The sequence below is a fragment of the Ranitomeya variabilis genome, chromosome 6 (genome assembly GCF_051348905.1).
Source record: "Ranitomeya variabilis isolate aRanVar5 chromosome 6, aRanVar5.hap1, whole genome shotgun sequence".
Lineage (NCBI taxonomy): Eukaryota > Metazoa > Chordata > Amphibia > Anura > Dendrobatidae > Ranitomeya > Ranitomeya variabilis.
This window is the reverse complement of record NC_135237.1, coordinates 462,761,428-462,788,879: the sequence shown is the minus strand read 5'-3', so window position 1 is coordinate 462,788,879 and position 27,452 is coordinate 462,761,428. Positions and strand designations below refer to the sequence as shown.

The following is a 27,452-nucleotide window of genomic DNA, read 5'->3' as shown; positions in this document are numbered from 1 at the left end:
TTAAACTGCTCTGCAGTAACCAGTGTCTCCGGGGTTTCGGGCATGGCTGGTAAGCATCATGAACGCCTCCTATCCTAGAGAGCAGGACGGGTGCGCGATATCCGGAAACCATACCAGCTTTCTTGCAGGCATTTATGACAATGTCGTTAGCGCCACTCAACTCTTGACGCTGAAGTGAGCAGCGGCGGAGAAACCCTTTAAAAGAAAGTGTCCAGGATTACGCACTTACCCCCATCCATTCCCGAAAGAGTGTCCATTTTATAAAAATGATCCCAGACCCATAAACATTCCTGTCCACACAAGCTTCCACCTTCACGGGTGGGCGCTACATTTTAGCACAATTCAGGGCTATGGGCTTTGGGTGACAACCTCTGCCAGATTGTAATTGCAGTCAGTTTTTTCACCAAGCTGCTGAAGGAACAGGCACCTCCTGCCCTTCCCTTTACGGTTTATTAGACAAGGTAATGGTATGGATCGGGCATTAACACTACCACTGTATTAATAAACTATACAAAAAGTTAGATATCATTAATTACCTTCACCAAAAATGTGCTTTTCCATTCATTTCACAAATATATCTATATTTATCTATATGTATAGCCTTATTTTTTTACCTGAAGAACACAAAACTGAAATGTCAAGTGGTAATATATTGCAAAAAGAAGAAGTTATTTGACGACTGCCAAGAATTTGTGAATCTGCAGCTGTTTCATAACCAGACGCTACTGATATAGCTTCCTGTTGTTGCATACGGCTCTGTCCCCTCTTAAAAATCAGAGTAACGTGCAGAGCAGGAAGTTCACAAGCTTGGTTATGAGAAAGCCACACGTACCGGCAAGAACAAGAGAAAGGGGGAAAGGAAAAACAAAACATTAACAGTACATTGTGTTCTGAATGCAGCGTGCCGGCACACTTACCTGATGGACAGGCACTTTCTGGGGGGTACTCTGAGGTGACTGGTGAAGCGAAGTCCATGGTTGGTGATGAGAATGTGAGGGCGGTGAAGACTGATGGTGCATAGCTGGATGAGGCTGACAGTTTGCCATTTGCTGCTGAAAAGATTGATGCCCGGGATGCTGCGGGCCAGACATCATCCGTTCTTGTATTGCCTGTGGATCTGCATGGCTAACTCCAGGACAGCCATTTGGTCTCATATGCCCACCCATCTCCCTTGGTGTTGAGGACATACCTATGAATGTCTGACCCTGCGGCATGTTTCTGGGACCCATGTTCCTTTGTCCCATACCCATGCTGCCGGGGGGCTGGTGACTTGGAGGATGGGGTATATTTGGGTAACTTCCAACATCCATAGGTATCCCCGCGCTACCAGGCCTAACTTGCGGCGGAGGGGTGCCTGCTGGATTGCTCATTGCTTTCAAGGGTGACATGGGAGGTGGAGAAGCATAGGTTCCCTGAGGCTGTGAAGGATGCATAGTTTGTGTGTTCATTTGGTTAAGTGAGCCGCTAGGATGAATTGGTTGCTGGTGCATCAGTCCTTGACTATTGTTTGACGGAAACCCCACAGCATTTGGGTATCTAGGTACAGACGGAGACATTGGAGTGTTGTTAGTAAGGCCTAAATTCTGATTCATCCCTGTATTATTAACTAATCCCTGATTAAGGTTACTATAAGGATAGCGGGAATACTGCCCTGAGTTGTTTAACGTAGGTGAAGGTACAGTCTGGTTTCTAGAATTATAATTAAGGGACTGTGGCCTAACTGCACCCTGCTGAGGAGTATTCGGAGAAAATCTAGGACTGTGAGCAACAGATTCTCCATGGAGAGTAGTGGGGGGATGGTGATGAAACTGCTGGACCGAGTGACGTAGTGAAGGCCCCATGTTGGGATTTTGCTGGGGTACATGAGACATATGACCAGGTCCTGCGGCCCCAATGAAGGGATTTCCTTGATTAAGACCATCTTGTCCTTGAGAAAACTGGTTCATCCTTTGTGACTGTAGTGGACCATGCTGTTGCATCGAGAAATCTCCTCGAATCATGTAGTTACCCATTTGTTGAACATGTTGAGGGTGAGGGGGACCCTGAGGTCCGGAAGGTGTGGGTGGTTGCTGCTGTGACTGTGGCTGCTGGTAAGGTGGTCTTATCTGATCAGACACCTGCACTGCCCTAGGTCCCCACATGGAACCACTGTCTACAAATGACGGTGCGTGTCTTTCATTCTGCATACCAGGATACACTCCCATTTGGCCACCACCATGGGGGACCTGAGAAACCGATGTGTTGTGATACTGCGAATGTGGAGAGGCAATCCCATTTCCAGGAGTGTTGGCCATCATTCTGTTAGGCTGGTCCATCATGTGCATTTTCTGGGGCTCATACTGGTTATAATGATCAAAGTGGGTCAGCTTTGCTTGATTTTGACTGCTGGGATTATGGTGGAGCGGAGACTGTAAAGAACCAAAACCCTGATCCAATGGCATCTGCGGAGCCATAGAGTTGACAGCATTTTCAGGATATCCACATTCACCCAGGCCCTCCAACCCTTCGCTGAACATATTACCATCTTCCCCAAATAAACTCATCATGCCGGGATCCGCCATTTTGCTTCTGCACACAGCTCTTTAGAGCCACCAGTGCGAGATTGTGCTTCACCTCCCAACAGAGGTGTTAGTCCTCAGAGCCGTTAATCCTTAGTTAATCTCTTTCATGTCATTCCATATTGTCTCAATTCTTTCGGACCATGCAGTGTCAGGGAGACGGGGGTCTGTCCCTATGAAAAGAGGAAAAAAAATATACTGTTAACATTTTTTATAAAACTTAGATAAAAAAAACACACGTGAAAAACAGAACATCCATCTATGAATGGGACCTTTCAAATGCACAAAAAGGGCAAAAGAAAAGTTCTTAAACTTACAGACACCAACGCTGTGCCGCATTCATTTATTGGGTGGAACAGAACAAAAGAACAAAATGCAGCCGTAGCATCAGCTGCCACAGCAGGCGGACAGATGTATGGATACAGCCAAGCATCCCATCTGCTAAACTAAAGCCCTGAAAATGCTCTAGTTACCAACAGCGTGTCCTTAACCTTATTCCCCCAGGAGTGTAATCAGATGAGCAAGCAGCAGCATCCAGGGCTGGGATCAGCTAAAGTTAGCAGAATCCGCTAGTCCATTTAACAAACACCAGAAGGTAGAAAGTGACCCCTTAAAAGCAGCCGAAAATACATTTCAAACAAGATCTGCGGAAGGCTTTTCTCCCCACCCCCGCCCGGGTGTCGTATATAGGGCAATATTGTCCGCATCTTCTACAAACCACATGGGTGTGTGTGTGGACAGCACCTCCAACAGAAACCGCAAATCCACGACTTCTAGCACCTCTGCTCAAGGTCAAATTGCCTGAATGATTGGATTCATGGTGCGGTTACACCAGTGTGATCCTACGAGATGGAATTAGGGGAAGGCTGATTAGGCTACCAAGGAGGACACTGCTGCAAACACGGCTCATGGCCAAAAAAAAAGACATTTCAGGGCCGTTTCTCAGCATTTTATGTTGCAAGGTAGACTGGGTATGACTACCCCCCATCATAAGGAGGACTATAGTCTCCAGACGCTTCATGCTTGTAACCCTTTCTGTGCTGATGCTGGAGCAAGACCACCAGTACTGTGATGTGAAGGTCACCTTTACTAGCTACTACTACTACTGCGGGGAAATACATTTAAAAAAAAAAAAAAGAAACGCAAAGTAAATGATTAATTCAGCAACCAAAGCGAACAAGAGAGTATTGAAGCATCCGAGCCACGCGAGGAATTTGTCACGACGAATCCAACACATAATCTTATTTTTCTTTCCAAGCATTAATGGTCGTGGGCCGGTGCTTCTGCGGTACGCAATGGGAACAAGTAGCTGGATTCATAACTCCTCCAAAACTTTCCCAAGATATAGGCTACGTCACAGATGGCTGCACGGGCGATTAACCCCTTCACGGCCTAAAATTACCACAGCACTGAACCATGCCTTAAGATGGAGCAGTCACTGAGAGGGCCCTTTCAAGGAACGTCATGATTTGGGTCATGTAATAACAAAAGCCTCATAGAAAGAAAAGGGAACGTGTATAAGGGGGGAAGCTGGATTGAGTAAGGCGTTACAACCCTTCTCAAATGTGATCTGGCCACATACAAAGTGCAATGTAAGGGTCTGCTCACATCTGAGCGGTCACTTCCGGGGAGCCCCGCCGTCACTTCCGGGGAGCCCCGCCGTCACTTCCGGGGAGCCCCGCCGTCACTTCCGGGGAGCCCCGCCGTCACTTCCGGGGAGCCCCGCCGTCACTTCCGGGGAGCCCCGCCGTCACTTCCGGGGAGCCCCGCCGTCACTTCTGTTATTCTGCACTATAAATCATACAATGGACACCAACAGCGACTGTCGGGCACCATAGACTATAATAGCTCCCGCCATGTTTTAGTCACAGTGTCTGTACTTGGCAGACAAAACTGCATTCTTGCCAGTCCTTTTTGACAGAATCTAATGGCAGCCATTGTGCAAATATGAAAAAAGTCTAAGAACAATAAGAAGGGAACCAAAGTATGTGTAGTGCACAATGTAATGTATACCTGAAACTGCCAGAGCCTCTATATGACCAACTACAACTCAGCATCCCCATTTGTCCATGGACAGTGAACAGAGATGGTCATAAGGCTCTGGATCCACACTACACACCTAATCTGTAGGTGTCATATTCTGGAGTTTGATCGTTGATCTAGAAATGTTTTATTATTATTACTGCACAACAATTAGACCAATAAACTTCACAGCTCGGACCCCCAGGGCTAAACTGCATACATCTAATTCTCCAGGACATCTTAGCCCCATGAACCACAATCCCTATGAATGACATCAGCACGTTACATAATGAAACCTGGCCATCCCGCCTACCACATTGGCCAAAGGGAGCTCATCCTGTACGTGCATCACCAGGAAAAAGAGGACTAAGGCCGAGACACACTAGCGTAGAATATGGCGAGTGCTATGCCACGAAACCTCACATAGCACTCGGTCCTGTGTTAATCTATGGGGCAGCTTACATCACCGTATTTTTTCTCAGTCTTATTCGACGTGCATGTAAAATCGCAGCACGCTCCAACTGTACGGGTATATCGTCAGACTTGCAAGCCTATGGGTGCGAGAAAAACTGACGCCACACGGACCCTCCGTCTAGCTTGCGACAAATAGACACACATTTTCCTCATTTCAGCCCATTGAGCCATTTAATTAAATGGGAAAAATCAGTGAGAAATGTAAAGCCATACGGATACATGGGTGGGGGAAAATCGCATCATCGCATTGCAAACGCATTACACACGGATGAACATACGGAGAACACTCATGCGACTCGTGCGACTTTAGTCTGACTCTGAAGAAAACACAAGTAAAATCGCTAAATTATAACAGGATATTAATCATCCTTTTTTTGGCAGAAAAATATTCAGCGCTTAAAAGCTGATTTGGCTTTTATCCTAAGTCATATTGCACGACTCGTTAAAGGGTTGATTGTGACTTGTAGGATCACTACTTCCAATAGGTGGCGCTATAGAGTTAAGTCCTCTTTTTCTCAGAAGAGGCAATTTAAATTTAAATTCCCAGAGGAGCATTGCACGGCGAATAAGCCTCCTTACCTTGACAAGCCAGAGATGGTATGTCACTCTCCATAAGGAGAAACGTTACCCCCTAGACCCTAAAAGCAGCAGCAAACTTACCAAAGTTTCTATAATCTCTCTCACATTGAGGAGTTTATTTGTAAATTCAGAGGGTTTTTTTGTTTTTAGAAGCAACATGTAAATTCTTTCTGCATTTTTACTGCAATTTCACCATCAAGTATATAAAAAAAAACACCATGTTTCCTTCCGTATGTTTTACATGGACACAATCTGTATAAAAACACAGACATGTGAAGACAACCAGAGATAATGGGTCTTTTTTTTTTTGTTTTGTCCTTTTTTTTTTTTTTTTTTTTGGGGGGGGGGGGGGGGGGGGAGAAAAAAAGCAGCTACAACACGTACTGGAAATACGGACGTGTGAAGGACGCCTAATAGCGTTTTTTGCACTCATCACTTTCTATGGGTGAAAATCTCAGCTTTTGCTGGTACTGTAACAATGAGTTTTTAATTTGAATAAAAAACGCTGCAAAAAAAAATATATAACTAAAAAAAAGCCCCTGCAGCAATAAGGCAACATGTGTACATCGCCTTAAGGTACCGTCACACTAAACGATATCGCTAGCGATCCGTGACGTTGCAGCGTCCTCGCTAGCGATATCGTTTAGTTTGACACGCAGCAGCGATCAGGATCCTGCTGTGATGTCGCTGGTCGCTGAATAAAGTCCAGAACTTTATTTGGTCGTCCGATCGCCGTGTATCGTTGTGTTTGACACCAAAAGCAACGATACCAGCGATGTTTTACACTGGTAACCAGGGTAAACATCGGGTTACCAAGCGCAGGGCCGCGCTTAGTAACCCGATGTTTACCCTGGTTACCAGCGTAAAAGTAAAAAAAACAAACAGTACATACTCACCCAGCGTCATACCTTCCCCAGCGTCTGCTTCCTGACACTGACTGAGCGCCGGCCCTAAAGTGAAAGTGAAAGCCGCTGTGCTGTTAGGGCCGGAGCTCAGTCAGTGTCAGGAAGCAGACGCTGGGGGACGCTGGGTGAGTATGTAGTGTTTGTTTTTTTACTTTTACGCTGGTAACCAGGGTAAACATCGGGTTACTAAGCGCGGCCCTGCGCTTAGCAACCCGATGTTTACCCTGGTTACCCGGGGACCTCGGCATCGTTGGTCGCTGGAGAGTGGTCTGTGTGACAGCTCTCCAGCGATCAAACAGCGACGCTGCAGCGATCGGCATCGTTGTCGCTATCGCTGCAGCGTCGCTTAATGTGACAGTACCTTTAGAGTTCCAAGGACCAGTGACTGCACTTATGAAGGAGAAGTCTCCTGGATTCCTGAGAACAGCCACAGACAGCCCAGCGGGCACTGGGTTCCTCTCATCACCGACATTTTCTGTACAATTTTGATAGATCCCATTCTGATGGAAGCAGCGTCCTTGCTGATCCTTGGGTTATCAGATGCAGCTCATCTGTAGGCCGACATGCTCTGTGTCAGCACAGACGGGATGCTCCACAGATTATGATGGGAGGAGTGTGGAGGAGAAGTCACAATACGGCCATTACTCATCAAGTGATCTCTTGCCAATTACACTTGTGGACAAAGCAGCCACTGGAGGGTTCAGGGGGCGGCTGTCCAATAGATGGAAAAATCCTCTAACCTACACTCACTAACCCAGAACCTAGGCTAGCCTGCGTGCCAGGGCAGGATATTTTTCCATCAGACTTCCACAGCAGATTTCAGGCACACAAGGCTGCAAAATTACCTGAAAATAAAGGCGCCGTCATAGGGCTGTGTATATGTCTAAGGCCATGTTCACACATTCGGTATTTTACATGAGTGTAAGCCAAAACCAGGAGAGGAACAATCAGAGGAAAGGTATAATAGAAACACATCACCACTTCTGTATGTATCAGCCACTCCTGGTTTTGGCTTACAAATACTGAGGTAAAATACTGACAAAATACTGCATGTGGCCTTACAGAAAGTTTTAATAAGGGTAAAAAAAAAAAAAAATACAAACGCAAAAATGGAATAAAGAAATGTAGCTGCAAAGCCTGAGCCGAGCGATTGGCTGCTGAAGTCTATACACAATCTCCAGAGCAGTGGCAGAGACAGGCATGGACCTGGGGAGGGCAAATAATAAAATCAGGCGTTATTTAATACAGCCACCATGAATTAAAGGAAAAAAAAAAAAGTTGAAAAGGGAAAATCTCTTTCAAATTTGCACAATCTATAGGGGTTTTTGTTTTTTACCACCACCCCCAGCCTGCCCTGCCATGTTCTTGATACCCACGTGGGATGGGATGACGTTTAGCCAGGAGGGGACGTGGTTAACTGTGTACAGCAAATTCAACGTGCTATGGCCAACAAAAGTGGCGTAAATCACCACCCATGTTCCCCAGACCTTTTGCCTTACACTGGCGCACAGCAGCGGGACGATGCAACAGAATTAATAAAGGGGCATGGCCCTAACTAATTTGGAGCACCTCACTCCAGTGTTCCCACTATCAGGCTTGAAAATCTGGCCATAGAGTGAACGGCTCCAGCATTCTGGAACAAACTGTATAAATAAAGTGTCAGACACGCTGGGTGCCAAGTGTAAATTGTGGCTTAGACACATCACGACTCACTGAAAGGTTTGGAAAAGGGATTGGCTGAGGAGTCACTAAACGCGTCAGCGCGCACTGATATTTTGCACCCAAATAATGGCACCTTATTAACAAATCTGCACCATTGTTTCCACACAATAAAGCTCCATTCACTACAACGCTCATCAGGCTGTTGTGGTTTTTCTACAGTGATGCAGTACTGCAGAAAAACCCTATCAGCACGGCATGTGTGACCTCGGCCCTACGGAGGACGAAAGCCTAGGAAAGGCAGCAGCACGCATCTACAATAACCTGCCCATCCTCTGGAGAATGTGCGGTCAACCCTTCCCCCTCTCCACACCTCCAAAGGCCTTTTCTTCTGCCGGAGCTGCAGCTGAAAATAATTTATCTCCTCTCTTTGGAAGACTGTGGCATATGTGATGGGGGAAACAGAACCATCATGAATAAACTGCAGCACAAAGCCTGGCTGAGTGTCACAGGATACAAAGGGGCAAAGGTCAGCCTAGTGAGCTGGAGGGTATTACGCTCATCCACCCCCCCACAACACACACAATTACCCAAAGCATTTTGCTGCAGTGAACCACACAATGTACTATAGAGAAAAAAACGTGACCATTGAATAAATACCGGCCACACAAACCATTTCCTTGCAGAAACAAAATAGCCAGATGTGCATGAATCACTATTCACACATAACGGGCGCCTGCACTATGTAGCCTAGCCATGGCCTGGGTAAGGGAGCCCCGACATAGACGCTGACCAAGCCTATGGACTTATAATGGTGGCCACCGATTTTCCAGAGCGGCTCCGGAAGCCACAATGGCGGAGCAGACGGCACCATTCTTGCCGCTTACATTTACAGAACCCTTGATACAACTGGAAACAGTCAAAAAATGTGAAGAGAAGCCATCCTCCATCACCCACCACTGTAGGATGGGTACATGGAGCAGTGAACGGAGAGGTATAGCCCCTTAGTCACATGGCTGTTGCTCACTGCCACGTGTGCAGCGCTACAGCCGTAGTTATGAAGTATATTTACGCATCCCCCATTCAGCTTTTTGGCAAATTCATATGGAGTTTGTGAGAAAACACTTGATTTACTTAAAACCAGCGCAGGTGAGAGTACTGAAAAGTCCTCATGCAAAAATGTCTGCAACTGCCCCCATAGATGTGAACAGGGCTTGAAGAAATACTTGTCTTTGCTATAGGACAACCCCTCAAAAGACCCAACTTTCGAAAGCAGAAGCTTCGATAAGAAATCGATCAAGGTTATTAACGGAATGGGTGCGCTGCAACACCAAGACAGGTTGTTAAACCTGGGGTGGTCCAATTTGGAAAAAACAAATGCTTAGTGGGAAATCTAAGTAGGAACAATTGGACCAGGATGGATGAACACAGAACTTAAACACAAGTTAGAAAAGAAAAAAAAAGTATATTAAATGGGAATAGGGGGCATATCTAAAGAATATAATGCTGTCTAAAGGGAATGAAGAGTAAAACTTAGAAGAGCTAAAGCCAGTAATGAAGAGAGGCTTGCAAGGGAGACCAAACGCAATAAAAAAGGATTTTGGTGTATGTCAAAAGGAAAAGTCAAAAATGCTATAAGATTTTTACAAAATGAAAAGGGTGAAGTGGGTAAAATGATGTTGAGAAGGCCAAACATAAAATTCCTATTTTGCATCTGGTTCTCTAAGAAAGCAATTGTAACATCAATTGTTTGATGATTGGTGCTATCGAAGGAAGAATCCAGATGATTTACATCCTAGGATACTGAAAAAAGATAGAGGAAATTGCAGAACCACTAGCCAGAATCTTTGAACATTCCTGAAGAACAGAAGCCCCAGAAGACTGGAGAAGGGCAAATGCTATGCCCATCTTCAAAAAACTAAAGAAGATGGAGCCAGAAAATGACAGGCCTGTGAGCCTTATTTCCATACCAGGAAAGATATTTGAACAAATTATTTAACAGCATAATGTGAGTACTTGGATAAGAACACAATAATTAACCAGAGCCAGCATGGGTTTGTAGCAAACAAGTCATGCCAGACCAATCTAATTTTCTTCTATGATGAAATCACTAACTGGGTGGATCAGGGAAATGCGGTAGATATAGTATATCTTGACTTTAGCAAAACATTTGATAAAGTATCTCATGCTATCTTTATTGAAAAAATGACCAAGTATGGGAGTGACTCAGTGATCATACTCAAAGAGTGGTGATAAATGGTTGCACATCCAATTGGAAGAGTGTTTCAAGTGGAGTACCGCAAGGCTCTGTCCTGGACCCATTGTTTTACATGATTATTGATGAGCGAGTGTACTCGTTGCTCGGGTTTTTCCAAGCATGCTTGGGTGGTCTCAGAGTATTTGCAACTGCTCGGAGATTTAGTTTTTGTTGCCTCAGCTGCATGATTTACAGCTACTAGCCTGCTTGAATACATGTGGGGATTCCCTAGCAACCAGGCAACCCCCACATGTACTCAGGCTGGCTAGCAGCCATAAATCATGCAGCTGCGTCAACAAAAACTAAATCTCTGAGCAGTTACAAATACTCGGAGACCACCTGAGCGTGCTCGGGAAAACTCGAGCAACGAGTACACTCGCTCATCACTAATTATTATAAAATATCTAGTTAAGGGAACTGAAGGTAAACTAATCAAATTTGCAGACGATGCAAAGCTAGGAGGGATAGCCAACACTAATCTAGATAAGCTTGAACAATGGTATTTAACAGGGAGAAATGCAAGATTCTACAGCTAAGCAAGAAAAATAAAAATTACATCTACAGAATGGGAGGAATAGAACTAGGCAACAGCATGTGTTAAAAAGACTTGGGTACACTAATAGATCATATACTGCACGTAAGTCAACAATGTGATGCAGCAGCAAAAAGGCAAACAGTTTTAGGATGTATTAAGAGAAGCATAGAGTCTAGATAATGTGCAGTAATTATCCCCTCTATTCTTCGTTGGTTTGGCCTCATCTGGAATACTGTGTCCAGTTCTGGGCACCACATTTTAAAAAAAGACATTGAAAAACTGGAGCAAATTCAGAGAAGAGCTACCACGAAGGTGAGTGGACTGCAAAATAGAAGGCCAAGAGGAGACGTAATAGCGGTCTACCAATATCTGAAGGGATGTCACAGTGTAGAGGGAGCATCCTTATTTTCATTTGCACATAGAAACACGAGAAGCAATTGAATGAAACTGAAAGTGAGAAGATACAGATTCGACATTAGAAAAAAACTTTTTGACAGTAAAGGTGATGAATGAGTGGAACAGGCTGCCATAAGAGGTGGTGAGTTCTCCTTTCACCCCTTTCTGACATTGGACGTACTATCCCGTCGAGGTGGGGTGGGCCCGTATGACCACCGACGGGATAGTACATCCAGCGCGATCGACCGCGCTCACGGGGGGGGGGGGGGGGGGGGGGAGTGCGGCCGATCGCGGCCGGGTGTCAGCTGATTATCACAGCTGACATCCGCCACTATGTGCCAGGAGCGGTCACGGACCACCAACGGCACATTAACCCCTGGCACACCGCGATCAAACATGGTCGCGGTGTGCCGGCGGTACAGGGAAGCATCGCGCAGGGAGGGGGCTCCCTGCAGGCTTCCCCGAGACCCCCGGAGCAACGCGATGTGATCGCGTTGCTGCGAGGGTCTCTTACCTCCTCCTCGCTGCAGGTGCCTGGATCCAAGATGGCCGCGGCATCCGGGTCCTGCAGGGAGGAAGGTGGCTTACCGAGTGCCTGCTCAGAGCAGGCGCTGGTAAGCCTGCAGTGCTGTAAGTCAGATCGGTGATCTGACAGAGTGCTGTGCAAACTGTCAGATCACCGATCTGTGATGTCCCCTCCTGGGACAAAGTAAAAAAAAAAAAATTTCCACAAGTGTAAAAAGAAAAAAAAAATTCCTAAATAAAGAAAAAAAATATATATTATTCCCATAAATACATTTATCTAAATAAAAAAAATAAAACAATAAAAGTACACATATTTAGTATTATTATTTAGTATACTAAATATCGCCGCGTCCGTAACGACCCCACCTATAAAACTATATCACTAGTTAACCCCTTCAGTGAACACCGTAGGGGAAAAAAATAAAAATAAACGAGGCAAAAAACAACGCTTTATTATCATACCGCCGAACAAAAAGTGGAATAACATGCGATCAAAAAGACGGATATAAATAACCATGGTACCGCTGAAAACGTCATCTTGTCCCGCAAAAAACGAGCCGCCATACAGCGTCAAAGAAAAAATTTAAAAAAGTTATAGTTCTCAGAATAAAGCGATGCCAAAATAATTATTTATTCTATAAAATAGTTTTTATCGTATAAAAGCGCCAAAACATAAAAAAATTATATAAATGAGGTATCGCTGTAATCGTACTGACCCGAAGAATAAAACTGCTTTATCAATTTTACCAAACGTGGAATGGTATAATTGCCTCCCCTAAAAGAAATTCATGAATAGCTGGTTTTTGGTCATTCTGCCTCACATAAATCGGAATAAAAAGAGATCAAAAACTGTCACGTGTCTGAAAATGTTACCAATAAAAACGTCAACTCGTCCCGCAAAAAACAAGACCTCACATGACTGTGGACCAAAATATGGAAAAATTATAGGTCTCAAAATGTGGAGACACAAAAAATTTTTTGCTATAAAAAGCGTCTTTTAGTGTGTGACAGCTGCCAATCATAAAAATCCGCTATAAAAAACCTGCTATAAAAGTAAATCAAACCCCCCTTCATCACCCCCCTTAGTTAGGGAAAAATAATAAAATTAAAAAAATTTATTTATTTCCATTTTCCCGTTAGGGCTAGGGTTAGGGTTACGGCTAGGGCTAGGGTTAGGGCTAGGGTTAGGGCTGAGGCTAGGGTTGGAGCTAAAGTTAGGGTTAGGGTTGGGGCTAAAGTTGGGGTTTGGATTACATTTACGGTTGGGATTAGAGTTAGGGGTGTGTCAGGGTTAGGGGTGTGGTTAGGGTTACCGTTGGGATTAGGGTTAGGGGTGTGTTTGGATTAGGGTTTCAGTTAGAATCGGGGGTTTCCACTGTTTAGGCACATCAGGGGCTCTCCAAACGCGACATGGCGTCCGATCTCAATTCCAGCCAATTCTGCATTGAAAAAGTAAAACAGTGCTCCTTCCCTTCCAAGCTTTACCGTGCGCCCAAACAGGGGTTTACCCCAACATATGGGGCATCAGCGTACTTGGGACAAATTGGAAAACAACTTTTGGGGTCCAAGTTCTCTTGTTACCCTGGGGAAAATATAAATTTGGGGGGCTAAAAATCATTTTTGTGGGAAAAAAAAAAGATTTTTTATTTTCACGGCTCTGCGTTGTAAACTGTAGTGAAACACCTAGGGGTTCAAAGTTCTCACAACACATCTAGATAAGTTCCTTGGGAGGTCTAGTTTCCAATATGGGGTCACTTTTGGGGGTTTCTACTGTTTGGGTACATCAGGGGCTCTGCAAATGCAACGTGACGCCTGCAGACCAATCCATCTAAGTCTGCATTCCAAATGGCGCTCCTTCCCTTCCGAGCTCTGCCATGCGACCAAACAGTGGTTCCCCCCCACATATGGGGTATCAGCATACTCAGGACAAATTGGACAACAACTTTTGGGGTCCAATTTATCCTGTTACCCTTGTGAAAATACAAAACTGGGGGCTAAAAAAATCATTTTTGTGAAAAAAAAAAAAAAGAATTTTTATTTTTACGGCTCTGCGTTATAACCTGTAGTGTAACACTTGAGGGATCAAAGCTCTCAAAACACATCTAGATAAGTTCCTTAGGGGGTCTACTTTCCAAAATGGTGTCACTTGTGGGGGGTTTCAATGTTTAGGCACATCAGGGGCTCTCCAAACACGACATGGCGTCCCATCTTAATTCCAGTCAATTTTGCATTGAAAAGTCAAATGGTGCTCCTTCCCTTCCGAGCTCTGCCATGCGCCCAAACAGTCGTTTACCCCCACATATGGGGTATCAGTGTACTCAGGACAAATTGTACAACAACTTTTGGGGTCCATTTTCTCCTGTTACCCTTGGTAAAATAAAACAAATTGGAGCTGAAATAAATTTTGTGTAAAAAAAATTTAAATGTTAATTTTTATTTAAACATTCCAAAAATTCCTGTAAAACACCTGAAGGGTTAATAAAATTCTTGAATGTGGTTTTGAGCACCTTGAGGGGTGCAGTTTTTAGAATGGTGTCACACTTGGGTATTTTCTATCATATAGACCCTTCAAAATGACTTCAAATGAGATGTGGTCCCTAAAAAAAAATGGTGTTGTAAAAATGAGAAATTGCTGGTCAACTTTTAACCCTTATAACTCCCTAACAAAAAAAAATTTTGGTTCCTAAATTGTGCTGATGTAAAGTAGACTTGTGGGAAATGTTACCTATTAAGTATTTTGTGTGACATATCTCTGTGATTTAAGGGCATAAAAATTCAAAGTTGAAAAATTGCGAAATTTTCAAAATTTTCGCCAAATTTCCGTTTTTTTCACAAATAGACGCAAGTTATATCGAATAAATTTTACCACTATCATGAAGTACAATATGTCACGAGAAAACAATGTCAGAATCACCGGGATCCGTTGAAGCGTTCCAGAGTTATAACCTCATAAAGGGACAGTGGTCAGAATTGTAAAAATTGGCCCGGTCATTAACGTGCAAACCACCCTTGGGGGTAAAGGGGTTAATGGAAGCCTTCAAACAGAGGTTGGCCACATCTATGTCTGAGATGGTTTAGCAAATCCTGCATTGAGCAGGGGGTTGGACATGGTCACCCTGGAGGTCACTTCCAACTAACATTCTTTGATCTTACAATGTACAAACATGAGGGGACCATACAGAGATCTTTCTAATGATCTTTTTACACTTAGGCCAGCGACAAGGAGGCATTCTGTATAGAGTAAAGAAGGTTTAATCATAATCACAAATGCAGATTCTTTACTGTAAGAGCAGTGAGACTATGGAACGCTCTACCACAAAATGCGGTCATGGTTGATTCACTACTAAAAATTCAGGTCAGGATGCCTTTCTTTGAAAATATAATATTTCAGATTATGGGCACTAAATTCTGTAATGGGACGTTGATCCAGAGAACTACTCTGTTGTATACGAAAAATGGAGAAAGATTCCGGCACAACCTCCAAGGATAAAATGGATTCTTTAAACGTGGTTAAAACATCAAAAGGAGAGGCCACGTACCTGACGCGTTTCAGGTGTATACATACCCTTAGGGCTCATACTCACTTGCGTGGAATACGGCCGAGTCTCGCAGGTTAAAACCCGGCTCTGCCGCTGGCACTCCAGAGCACAGCGTGCGGCCGCACAGCAATACATGGAGATGCACGCTCCGCTCCCAAGTGCCGGAGGCAGAGCCGGGTGTTACCATGCGAGACTCGGCCGTATTTCACGCAAGTATGAGCCCTTAGTCATAGGCTTACTCTGTTGTATGTGGCTTGGGAAGGAAATTTTCCCCTTTAAATATAAAGTTTGAATTTATTGAAAAATTATCAGCTGGATCTCTATTTCTTTAATTGTTGCCTCTCAAGCAGTCCCTTGGAGTCCGCGCTTCTACACACTTTACACAGGGTGAGCGGGTTTCTTTTTTTTTTCCTTTTATACTGATGTAAAATACTGACCGTGGCCTAATATGGAGCCATTAGGGCATGTGCCCACGATCAGGAATTGCTGTGGGTTTGAAGCTGCGTATTTATGCAGAGTTAAACCCGCAGCGGCCAGATGTTAAAGCACAGTGGATGGGATTTCTAGAAATCACATGTCCACTATGCGTGCATAGTCGCCGGTGGATCAGCCGCGGGCACTGACATGGGGCGCAGGGAACACGTGGATTTACCTGCGTTCAATAGAAGGCAGCTCTTTGCACGCAGCGGACATATGTTGCGTCTAAAGCACTGCTACTTCTGGATCGTGGGCACATACCCTTAGGCTCTGCCCCATGGGGTTTCTGCCTTCCTCTTGATCAGCGTTTCCCATAACGTCAGTCCTCACGGCCCCCTAACAGGTCATTTTTCAGGATCTTAGTACTTAGTACTGCACAAGTGATGGAAGTATCAGCAAGGCATCAAGAATGCTTTCACCGATGCAACACTCTGGAAATCCTGAAAACAGGACCCGTAGGTGGCCATGGGGACTGGAGTTTGGGAAACACTGCTGTAGGACCACTCACATGTCCGTGTCTAAAGTACATGTAGCACCCCCCCCCGCGTAGCCATTATAACCTATGGTGATCTTCACATGTCCATGTTTTACCAGCAGAACGGATAACAAGGGCCAATACAAGGCTGAGGATCCGTGTAAAACACGTACAGCACACGGGTGGCATCCGTGTGCTGTAAGTGTTTAACATTGCAAAGTATAGGACAAGCTTTGGAAATGATTTTTGTTGAGCCATAACAGAAGAAAAAAGGGACACTGATCCAAAACACTGATGACAATAATACTGATGTTATACGGACGCGTGAAAGGGGCCTTAGGTCAACAAGTCCATGGAGTTAAACCTATACTCTAACAAGTCTACCTTCCACCTTATACTAGGAAACTGTTGCGAACAATAACGGTATTACTGGATATTTCACATGTGAAACTACTTACAAATCCCTACCAGGCTACGTTCCCAGGATGAGCTTTTGTGGAGTTTTTAGAAAGAAAAGGAGACATCAGGCGCAATAGGGTCTTATCCGGTGAAGAAACCGGTCTAGGTGAGAGGTAAAAGAATTGCTCACGTTTTGGGGTCCACAACTGGAAAATAAATAAAAAAATCAAGATATGACCGCTGCTACAGTACTCTCAGGTTGGGAGATCCCACCATGTGAAACAATTGGTGGGAGGACAGGAGTAGTCTGCGCTGCTGTGCTAGATTGTGATTCTCATGATGAAGACGTTAGTGCAACTTCAAAACGCGTTGAGCATACACCGCATGGTCTAATCCCTCATCACTTCCTCTAGATTTCTGGAATCTAGCACAGCAGCGCAGACTACTATTCCTATCCTCCCACCACTTATTGAGTTTTTGGTGTTGCAGAAATTTTGCACCTATTGGCATTGGGTTATTTGAGGTATTTTAAACAGAATTTTCATTGCGTTTTTGGTCTGTTTGGTAGGTCATGCTTTAAATAAAGCTGCATTGTTTTTGATACTTCCTGGTATCTGGCTGTAAAAAACTTTATTGATATACTTAGGTGTAGATTACATGCATTTTTTTGTATGAGTTTCCGATTTTGAAACGCACTTAAAACGTATGTTCGTTTTTACCGGCAGAATTTCTGCACCAAATGCAAGACTATGGGGAAAATCTGCACAGAAAACTCAGTTTACCCGCAAGAGAAATTGGCACACTGCAGATTTGAAACCCACACCCCGGGTCAGTAACGATGCATTAAAAAGAAGCACAGTGGGCAGGAGATTTATATAAATCCCATCCACTTTGCTGGAACTGTAAAACACTGCATTTTGGTGCAACAAAAATACAGTGTCAACAACTAACCAAAAGCTCATTATATGAAGGAGGCGACCCCAGCGGTGAAAACCCGTAGCATGCCATCCACAACATGCCGATTACCTGATCTAATATCACTACATCTGAATTTAGGGTTAGGCCAGTTTCACGTGACCATAACTGGCTGCAGGGTTACTTCCGGTCTGGGCATGTGCCCATATCGCGCTTGGTTTGTACTGGCCATACAGTTCAGCTTAAAGCACAGCCTGTAAGAACTATAACCATGTAGCAAAGTTTCCCTGCTAAAGTTTGACATAGAAATTCACAGGTGTAATCTTAGGACACTCGCATTTCAGACCACAGGCTGACACGTACAGAGAATCGAGAACAGGGATGCAAATACGGTATTTTAAATAATCATTTTATACAGAAATTACAGAAAATACAGAAATAAATGTCAATATAAATAAAAAAAAAACATGAAATATTACTTGTAAATCATGAAATGTAATTTTGATAGGAAAACAAATAATTTGTATAAATCTTCCATTTAAAGATTTTACATCTGGCAATGGAGAAAAAAAACAAACCAGAAGCTCCCCCCACTAACTAAAGACTACTAGGACTCGAGTGCTGCCCAAATACTGTGGCCACCCACTGTCCCTGGACCAGATCAGGAATGAGTGGGATGTGGAAGTCCTAACTTTATGCGGGAGCCTGGATAAAACATGAGCACATATGGTCTGAATAAAAAGTCAACCAGGTTTGGCATAAAAGTCTGTAATTCACAGAGAAAAACAACACTGTAGGCTTTTTCAGAAGGGTTTATTCGGCAAAAATTATATTATATATAATATATGTAGCTACTGTTCCAAATTTAATCTGCAAACCCTTACATAAACCACTCTGCGTTATATTGCTAGGCTGCATGCTGTAAACCTGACGTCAGAAAGGCAGATATGTACATGCATAAAACACAATGGAGACAGTGCCACAGAGCTGGCTGTGAGGCCATGGGAGATTTCCAAGTCAGGCCTCATTCAGATGTTTGATCCTTTAAAAATGGAGAAAACATATACCCATTATAATAGATGGGGCTGCTAACAAGGAAAACTGATGAAACACTGATGTAATGACTATATGCAAATTGCCTCTTCTGAGAAAAAGAGGACTTAACTCTATAGCGCCACCTGTTGGAAGTAGCGATCCTGCAAGTCACAATCAACCCTTTAACGAGTCGTGCAATATGACTTAGGATAAAAGCCAAATCAGTATCTCAATTCGCAGACACGGTGTTTCGGGCTGTTGGCCCTCGTCAGTGCGAAGCATGAGAACTGATTTGGCTAGGTGAGAGGCTCTGGACTGGGGTCTAAGGGGTATCGTTTCTCCTTATGGAGAGTGACATACCAGCTGGCTTGTCAAGGTAAGGAGGCTTATTCGCCGTGCAATGCTCCTCTGGGAAATAGAATATGCAAATTGCCTCTTCTGAGAAAAAGATGTAATGACTGACAGACATACAGCCTAAAAAACGATCAAAACCTCATTCAGCACACAGATGTCTGAATGAGATCATAAAGAGTATCGGTCAGTAGGATTAACCCAAAGGAAGTGGAATAAGATGATACCTCGATATCTGATGTCTTATTCCAGAGAAATTCACATTTATCTTATATGTAAATGAGCTGTCCAAATCTGTGGGCTGGACATAGATCTCCCTGAGAATCTGCCTACAGGGGATGCTGAAAAGAAGGGAACATTACCAGTGTCACGTGTGTGTCAGGTGTGACAGTCATTCTGGTTCCATCTGTAAAAGGTCATTGCGCCTGGCTCTGCAGACACCTTCTGGATCTTGCATCTCTGCTGTAGAGAGAGATCCTTCTCCCTCTAGGACCTTGTGGTGATCTCCACAGTTTGCTGCTAATTAACCCACCCTTGCTGAATGTTTTAATACCATTAGGGTATGTGTCCACGTTCAGGAAACGCTGCGTTTTTGACGCAGCGCTGAGCCGCAGCGTCAAAAACGCAGCGTCCAGATGTTACAGCATAGTGGAGGGGATTTCATGAAATCCCGTCTCCACTGTGCAGTAAAAAACGCATGCGTTTTTCGCGCGAAAACGCACATGCGGTGCATTTTTTCAGAACGCAGCATGTTGCTACAATGAGCAAAACACGCAGGAACACCGCAGGTGACCTGCCAGTGACCTCAGGTGCATTTTTGGTCAGGATTTTACCTGCATAAAATCCTGACCAAAGCCTGAAGCAAACCTGAACGTGGACACATACCCTTGGTCGCTTCCGCAAGGCACCAGTAATAGCTCTATTTACCTGTCTGTTGGAAGTGCAAGAAATCGACTAATTTCTTCTTGGAGCTTGTTGGAGGATTGCTGGCATGAGCTCTCTTGTGCAGTCTCAAGCCAAGTGTATTCCCTCATTTGTCTTTAGTTGTAGTGGAGATTTACTAGCGCTCACACCATCCCCTCACTATCCAGGGCCTATCGCTAGGGGCAGTCAGGGAATAGGTTCCTGCTCGGCGATAGGTGCGGAACCTATTTAGGGACATTAAGGTACCTTCACACTAAACGACTTTGCAGCGATAACGACGGCGATCTGTGACGTTGCAGCGTCCAGGATAGCGATATCGTTGTGTTTGACACGCAGCAGCAATCTGGATCCTGCTGTGATATCGCTGGTCGTTGCTGAAAGTTCAGAACTTTATTTGGTCGTCAGATCGGCGTGTATCGTTGTGTTTGACAGCAAAAGCAACGATGCCAGCGATGTTTTACAATGGTAACCAGGGTAAATATCGGGTTACTAAGCGCAGGGCCGCGCTTAGTAACCCGATATTTACCCTGGTTACCATTGTAAAAGTAAAAAAAAAAAAAAAAACACTACATACTCACCCTCTGATGTCTGTCACGTCCCCCGGCGTCCGCGCTGCTGCTCAGAGCTTCCTGCACTGAATGAGTCAGTGCCGGCCGGAAAGCAAAGCACAGCGGTGACGTCACCGCTGTGCTTAGGGCCGGCGCTTACACAATGCGGGGAAGCGGACGCGAATGTAAGTATGTAGTGTTTGTTTTTTTACATTTACACTGGTAACCAGGGTAAACATCGGGTTACTAAGCGCGGCCCTGCACTTAGCAACCCAATGTTTACCCTGGTTACCCGGGGACTTCGGCATCTTTGGTCGCTGGAGAGCTGTCTGTGTGACAGCTCTCCAGCAACGCTGCAGCGATCGGCATCATTGTCGATATCGCTGCAGCGTCGCAGGTACCTCGCTTAGTGTGAAGGTACCTTTAGGGCAGACAGGGTGTTATCAGATCTGCCTAGGTGTCTCCACTTCCCCCTTTCTGATTGTTTAGGCTTCCCCCACCCTCTTCTGGTTGTTGTGCACCTAGCTTCTCCCTCACTGAGCATGACACAATGTCTCACACTGGTAACTCCCCTTTAATTTACAATAATCTCTGGAGGCATATTCTCATATAGATCAGTAGCAAAGCGAAGGACAGCATCCAATCCAGGTGAAGTATAAAAAGTCCTTTATTGTGCCAAATGCAAAGTTTCAACCATATAGGTCTTTTTCAAGCATGCAATACAGTCAAAATGGTGGTCTTATATAGGAAGTAGATTCACAACCTCCAATCAGCATCTCATGACCGCCCACGTTATTAACATATTAGCAAACACGAAATATACAATATAAAATATACATAATACATATACATTTAATAGCGACCCATAACATCGCTATTAAATGTATATGTATTATGTATATTTTATATTGTATATTTCGTGTTTGCTAATATGTTAACGTGGGCAGTCATGAGATGCTGATTGGAGGTTGTGAATCTACTTCCTATATAAGACCACCATTTTGACTGTATTACATGCTTGAAAAAGACCTACCGTATTTCGCGGACTATAAGACGCACCGGACCATAAGGCGCACCCCAAATTTGGGGTGAAAATTGCAGAAAAAAAGATTTTTTATAAGATGGGGGTCCGTCTTATTGTCCGAATTTACAGTATCTTACCTGAAGGCTGGCGGTGGCAGAGCAGGGTCACAGGAGGCATGGTGTCGGCAGAGGTGGGGTGATGCGGTACGGCGTGCACCTGAGCAGGGTCCCTTCCTGCTTAGGTGGGCGACGCCACGGCCTGGTGTCCATGGGAGGGTTGCAGCACTGGTTACCGGCAGAGGTGCTGGGATGAGGAGGTGCTGGGATGAGGAGGTGCTGGGATGAGGAGGTGCTGGGATGAGGAGGTGCTGGGATGAGGAGGTGCTGGGATGAGGAGGTGCTGGGATGAGGAGGTGCTGCGATCAGGAGGTGCTGCGATCAGGAGGCGCTGCGATCAGGAGGCGCAGTGACAGGTATGGTGTGAGAGGGTCCCTTTCCCCGGTGAGGTGATGCAGCAGCCCGGTAAGGAGCAGAGCCGGGTGAATGCTGTTGTTATCGGTGGTGGCGGCCATCTTCCGGGGGCCGCACGAGCGCAGATGAAGCGCTCTGCTTCCCGGGGCTTCAGGAAAATGGCCGCGGGAGGCCGCGCGTGCGCAGATGGAGATCGCGCGGCCATTTTCCTGAAGCTAAGAACTTCAGAAAAATGGCCGCCGCAATCCCCATCTGCGCATGCACGGCATCCCGCGGCCATTTTCCTGAAGCCCCGGGAAGCAGAGCGCTTCATCTGCGCACGCGCGGCCCCCGGAAGCTGGCCGCCACCACCGATGACAACAGGATTCACCCGGCTCTGCTCCTTACCGGGCTGGGGGACGCGCTGGTGAGTATGTACTGTCTGTTTGCGCTTAGCAACCCGATGCTTACCCTGGTTACCCGGGGACCTCGGCATCGTTGGTCGCTGGAGAGCGGTCTGTGTGACAGCTCTCCAGCGACGCTGCAGCGATCGGCATCGCTGTCGCTATCGCTGCAGCGTCGCTTAATGTGACAGTACCTTAAGAGTAGCCAGAAAGGGACTGTCCAATCCCCCCCAAGCAATTGCCTGAGACAATGGAGTGCAGTACTCTGCGTCAGACGGGGCTTTTCGAAGTGCATGCGCAAAAACGTGGATGTCCCAGTTCTCACAGCCACTGCCCCCCCTCCTTTTCCATCAGCGAGTTCCCACCTTTCTTATAAATGGGTGATAAATTGGAAACGTTCCCTTTAATGGGAGTCCAGCAAGTATAAGATTGCTGTCAGCAGTATATTGGACTTAGGCCACATTGCACTTGAAATCAGAAATGTCAGGTAGCCGACCCCTGTCCCACACCAGATACCGAGAGGAACAGCTGAAAGCAGTGGGCTTTCCTTTAAAACCCTTCCAAATAACAAAGAAAATTATGACACTATATAATAGTAACATTAGGTTACAGTAAACCGACACATTTTACTTTTCCACAGCTTTATGTGGTACAACACCTGGAAAAGACATAGTGCAAAGTGTACGAGATCAGATCGCGGAGTTCCTGGAAGTGGTTTCAATTTCTACACCATGTCCAGTAGCCTGAGCGCAGGCCAAAGTTTTGAAAGACGGCTGCATTCACTTAGGAAAACTATTTTACTATTTACCACAAATTACTACCAGACAATGCGATTTGCTAGTCGTGAATTGGACTAAAACATGCTTGTCAAAGCCAGATTCCCTCGGCTCCACTGCACCACGAGTAAACAGAGCACTGAACGCTTTAGACGGAATCTGCAAGAAAATGGCAATTATGGACATACAGGTCCTGTTAAAACGGAGGAGACGCCGTCGCGATTTGGTCCGTCAAGTGGAAAATTTTAAATGACATGCTCATTAACATAAAAACTGGTCTACTGTATGAAGAAGACTCCCGGGACACAGCGGTTACTTCCAATCTCACCCTCATTTTAGGGTATAAAGCAGCAATGTCACAGCAACAAAAAAAAGTTAATGGTATATTTATATTTGCAAAATCAAAGACATCCGCTGAGGAAAATTTTTACAAAATCATGTAAATTTTGGTAACAGTTGTCGATTTATGGCTTTGGATAGGGTAAAATATATATATATATATATATATATATATATATATATATATATATATATATATATATATATATACATACATACACATATACACACATATACACACATACCACTATAATCACCTCCACAAGCGCTTGCATGGGTCTTTTGCTTGGTGCACTGCTAGTCTGTACATTATCTAGTCACCTCTGAGGTCTCAACATGTCTGATCACTGCAGCCTGGGATTTGGTAACCACGGTCAGATTGGCCAAGACACCAACACCAGCAGAACAGGCAAATGAGGCACAAAAGCCCCAGGGAGGTAGGTCGTTTTTGTTTTGTTACCCCTCACCTATGAGTCTACTGTGGATCCATTAAGAATCTGCAGCAACAACTGCGACAAATGGAGTTGGTTCGTACTCTTGATTTCCCCATAGATTATATCCACAGTCCCCAACATGCTGGGGATATAAAATTTACACGGGTTCATTTCCGCACAGAATCTGAACCTTCCCTTCTAAGGAATTCAGATGGTTTCCACTTTCGGATGAAAAACCTGAACACCATCATGATGCTGATAATTTTTCAATGGAGCAAATTATTTTTACAGAAGGGTGCAGCGCTGCTCCAACACGAATGCTAGCTGTGATGTAGCGCAAGTGCTACAGACTAAGAACATAGCGGCACAGCAGTTTTCCTCTTCTCATGAGGTAGTGGTGTTTATCACATCCAATTTCAAGATTCCATGAGTTAGACCACAGAAGTTTCTGATTTTAGAAGCCAAGGAATCAGTCTGTTCATAGACATCAACAGGAAGTTAGCTACCAGGAACGCATTCTAGGTACATCGGCTACCACACTCTGCATCTGGATTTGCCCAATCATGAGCCTAAGACACAAGAGCACTCAGCAAAGTGAACAGTTGCTTCAAAGCCGAATCAAAGAGACACAGTAACACCTCCATATCAAAGCAACCACTGTATACTCGTCAAATGATCCATTATAGAAGCACATCACATTACCGGAAATGTCGAAAAATAGCTCTATGCTATGAGAAGCTCCACTAGAAAACTGGGCCCCAACAGCTGGGTAAGCCATGGATGGTGCCTAGAGAGAAAGCTAGATTGAATTTTATTTATTTAACTCTGATGTGCATGTTTAATTTAATGTAGAAAATAATTGCTACCAAACCCCTCAGCTTAAAGGCAGGCTATTACGACTATTGTTTAAAATCAGGTTTATGTTACAAGTAGAAGAAAAAAAACAATTTTTTTATTAATAAAACAAAATTAGTATTCTTGCAATTTTCAAACTGGCTACTGAGGGCATTTTGTACTCGTATCCTTTCAGGAAGGGTGTTCAGCAGGCTCATTATCAGCAGAGGAAGAATTATTAGGATAGATAACAGGATCCACCATTCAAATTGGCCATGGCACGCGCTCATTAGAGGATTTAATATAAAAGATGGGGTCAGTCTGTTCATTGCTGCTAATGTACCGTACGTGTCTTTCACAAAGAGGAAGTTAGTGTTCAAATAAGCCCTAGTGACCAGTGTACATATTGGAAGACTTCTATTTTTAATACAGATTATGTGGAAAAAAAGAAATTATATTCGCTTTATTTTTGGAAGTTAAGACAAAAACCTGATTTACGTCGGTCATTTTCGGATGGCTTCCCCTGTAAAGATTGGCTGAAATTCCACATGACCAAATCGTACCCTTCAACCAAAAATTTTCCACTGCGAGACTTATATTGTCATATGGACAGTAAATCAATAAAAATGCGAAAGTCAGCACGTTTCAGCCACTGTGTTGCCCATGCATTTTCACGAGTAATATCACAAGGGGCAACCTTCAAGTATTTTGTGCACTATTTTCTCCCATACAGGACAATGGATGGCTTTTGAAACTAAATTTTCTAAAGAAGTAAAGCACCAAATTAACTCCCCCTGAAAGGGATTGGCAATCAAAAATGAGCTTTAAAGAATAAATTATATAAAATCATGAGCGAAAGTGATGGCACCCTTGAAGCTGTTCTACAAAATTAAGTATTTCTCCCAGAAAATTATTGCAATTTTATTTTTCTTTTGTGTTTATTGGAACACGAAAACACGGGGAAGGGGGGATTGAAAGAGAAATTGGACATAATTACACACGAAACCTCAAAAATCGTCCAGACAAAATTGTTGGCAGCTTTCCAAAATTGTGGGTAAACAACTTTGTTTCCCATAAAAGACTGATAAAAAGTTTACCTTTACTAATTCACTAAAAAGGGACAAACAACATACAGTAACCCACACCGTACTAAAAGTGCACACTACGTCCACCCTATAGATGATCCCTGACCTGTAACCTATGTATGTAACCTATGGCACCCTATAAAGCCTCAATCCCCTGATGACACCAGGGTTACTGGTGAAACGTGTTGGGGAGGCTTAGGGCAGATTTTAACAGCACGTCAATGAATTTTCTTGGGGCAATAGATGTGGTATAGAGCTGCGGCCGTACCTTGATCCACACACCTAAGTTAAATAATATAAATATATAGGTAGGACTTTTAGTACTCAAAGTATGCTGATACTAGCACACTGGTGTCCACCAATTCAAACTGATTTTGTGCGAGTTTTAATATTTTGTTTCCTTTAGTCGTTAATAATAAAAGTTAAATTTCAGATATTTAGTTAAGGGATTAGTTGCCTCATGGCAAATTGTTAAGTGTTTTGCTGCCTATGGCACTGGGTGCCTTGACTGTGTGCAAGGCATCAAGAAATCTGAAGATTACCACAGGATTTTGGGTCGCATTCTAGCGTCCAGTGTTAGAAAGCTGGGTTTGCGTCCTAGGTCATGGGTCTTCCAGCAGGACAATGACCCCAAACATACTTCAACAAGCACCCAGAAAGGGATGGAAACAAAACATAGGCGAGTTCTCAACAGGCTAGCAATGGGTCCAGATCTAAACTCCCTTGAATACCTGTAGAGAGATCTTAAACCTGCTGTTGGGAGAAGCCAGTCTTCAAATATGTGGCCGGGAGCAGTTAAGAGTGATCCAAAATTCCAGTTGAGAGGTGTACAAAGCTTGCTGATGGTTATAGAAATCAATTGATTGCAGCTATTTATTCCAAGGCGTGTTCAACCAAATATTAAGCTGAGGGTGCCAACAATTGTGTCTGGCCCATTTTTATGGTTGTGTGTGAAATTATGCCCAATTTGCCTTTTTTAATATTTTTTTGTGTGTGTTCCGATACACGCAAATGAAATAAACAAGTGTATAACAAAAGGTGCAATTAGGCCTTGTTCACACGATCCTTTTTTCCCTGCGGATTTTTCAGGTCCTGATTTCTGAAAACCGCAGTGCAAAACCTGCGGTGGTTTTCACTGCGGTTTTCAGTCCTTTTTCTACTGCGGATTCCACTGCGGGTTTCCAGCTGCTTTTTCCTATTGGTGCAGGTGGAAAACAGCAGCGGAATCCGCAGAAAGAATTGACATGGTACTTCTTTTTTTCCGCAGAAAATCAGCGCGGATTTTCCAGCGGAAAAAGGAACGTGGGAACAGCGGTTTCTTTTTTCCATTGGGTAACATTGTACTGTACCCTGCATGGAAAAAGGATGCGGATCCGCAGCTGCAAATCCGCTGCGGATCCGCAGCAAAAACCGCATCGTGTGAACATAGCCTTACAGTAATTTTCTGTGAGAAATACTTAACTTTCTGTAACAATTTCAAGGGTGCCAACACTTTCTGCCATGAGTGTAACTTACTATTAGGCTAGGGTCACAT

General features: G+C 44.3%; 1 protein-coding gene across 2 annotated transcripts in view; it reads right to left on the bottom strand.

Moving 5' to 3' along the window:
• Positions 1-27,452, bottom strand: part of CHD7 (chromodomain helicase DNA binding protein 7) — a 146,169-nt gene that overhangs the window by 100,890 nt on the left and 17,827 nt on the right. For both annotated transcript variants that reach the window (XM_077270544.1, XM_077270545.1), the window contains exon 2: positions 918-2,731. In XM_077270544.1, the coding sequence (XP_077126659.1) occupies positions 918-2,561 (1,644 nt within the window). In that variant the 5' untranslated portion in view covers positions 2,562-2,731. The remainder of the gene's footprint in view (positions 1-917; positions 2,732-27,452) is intronic.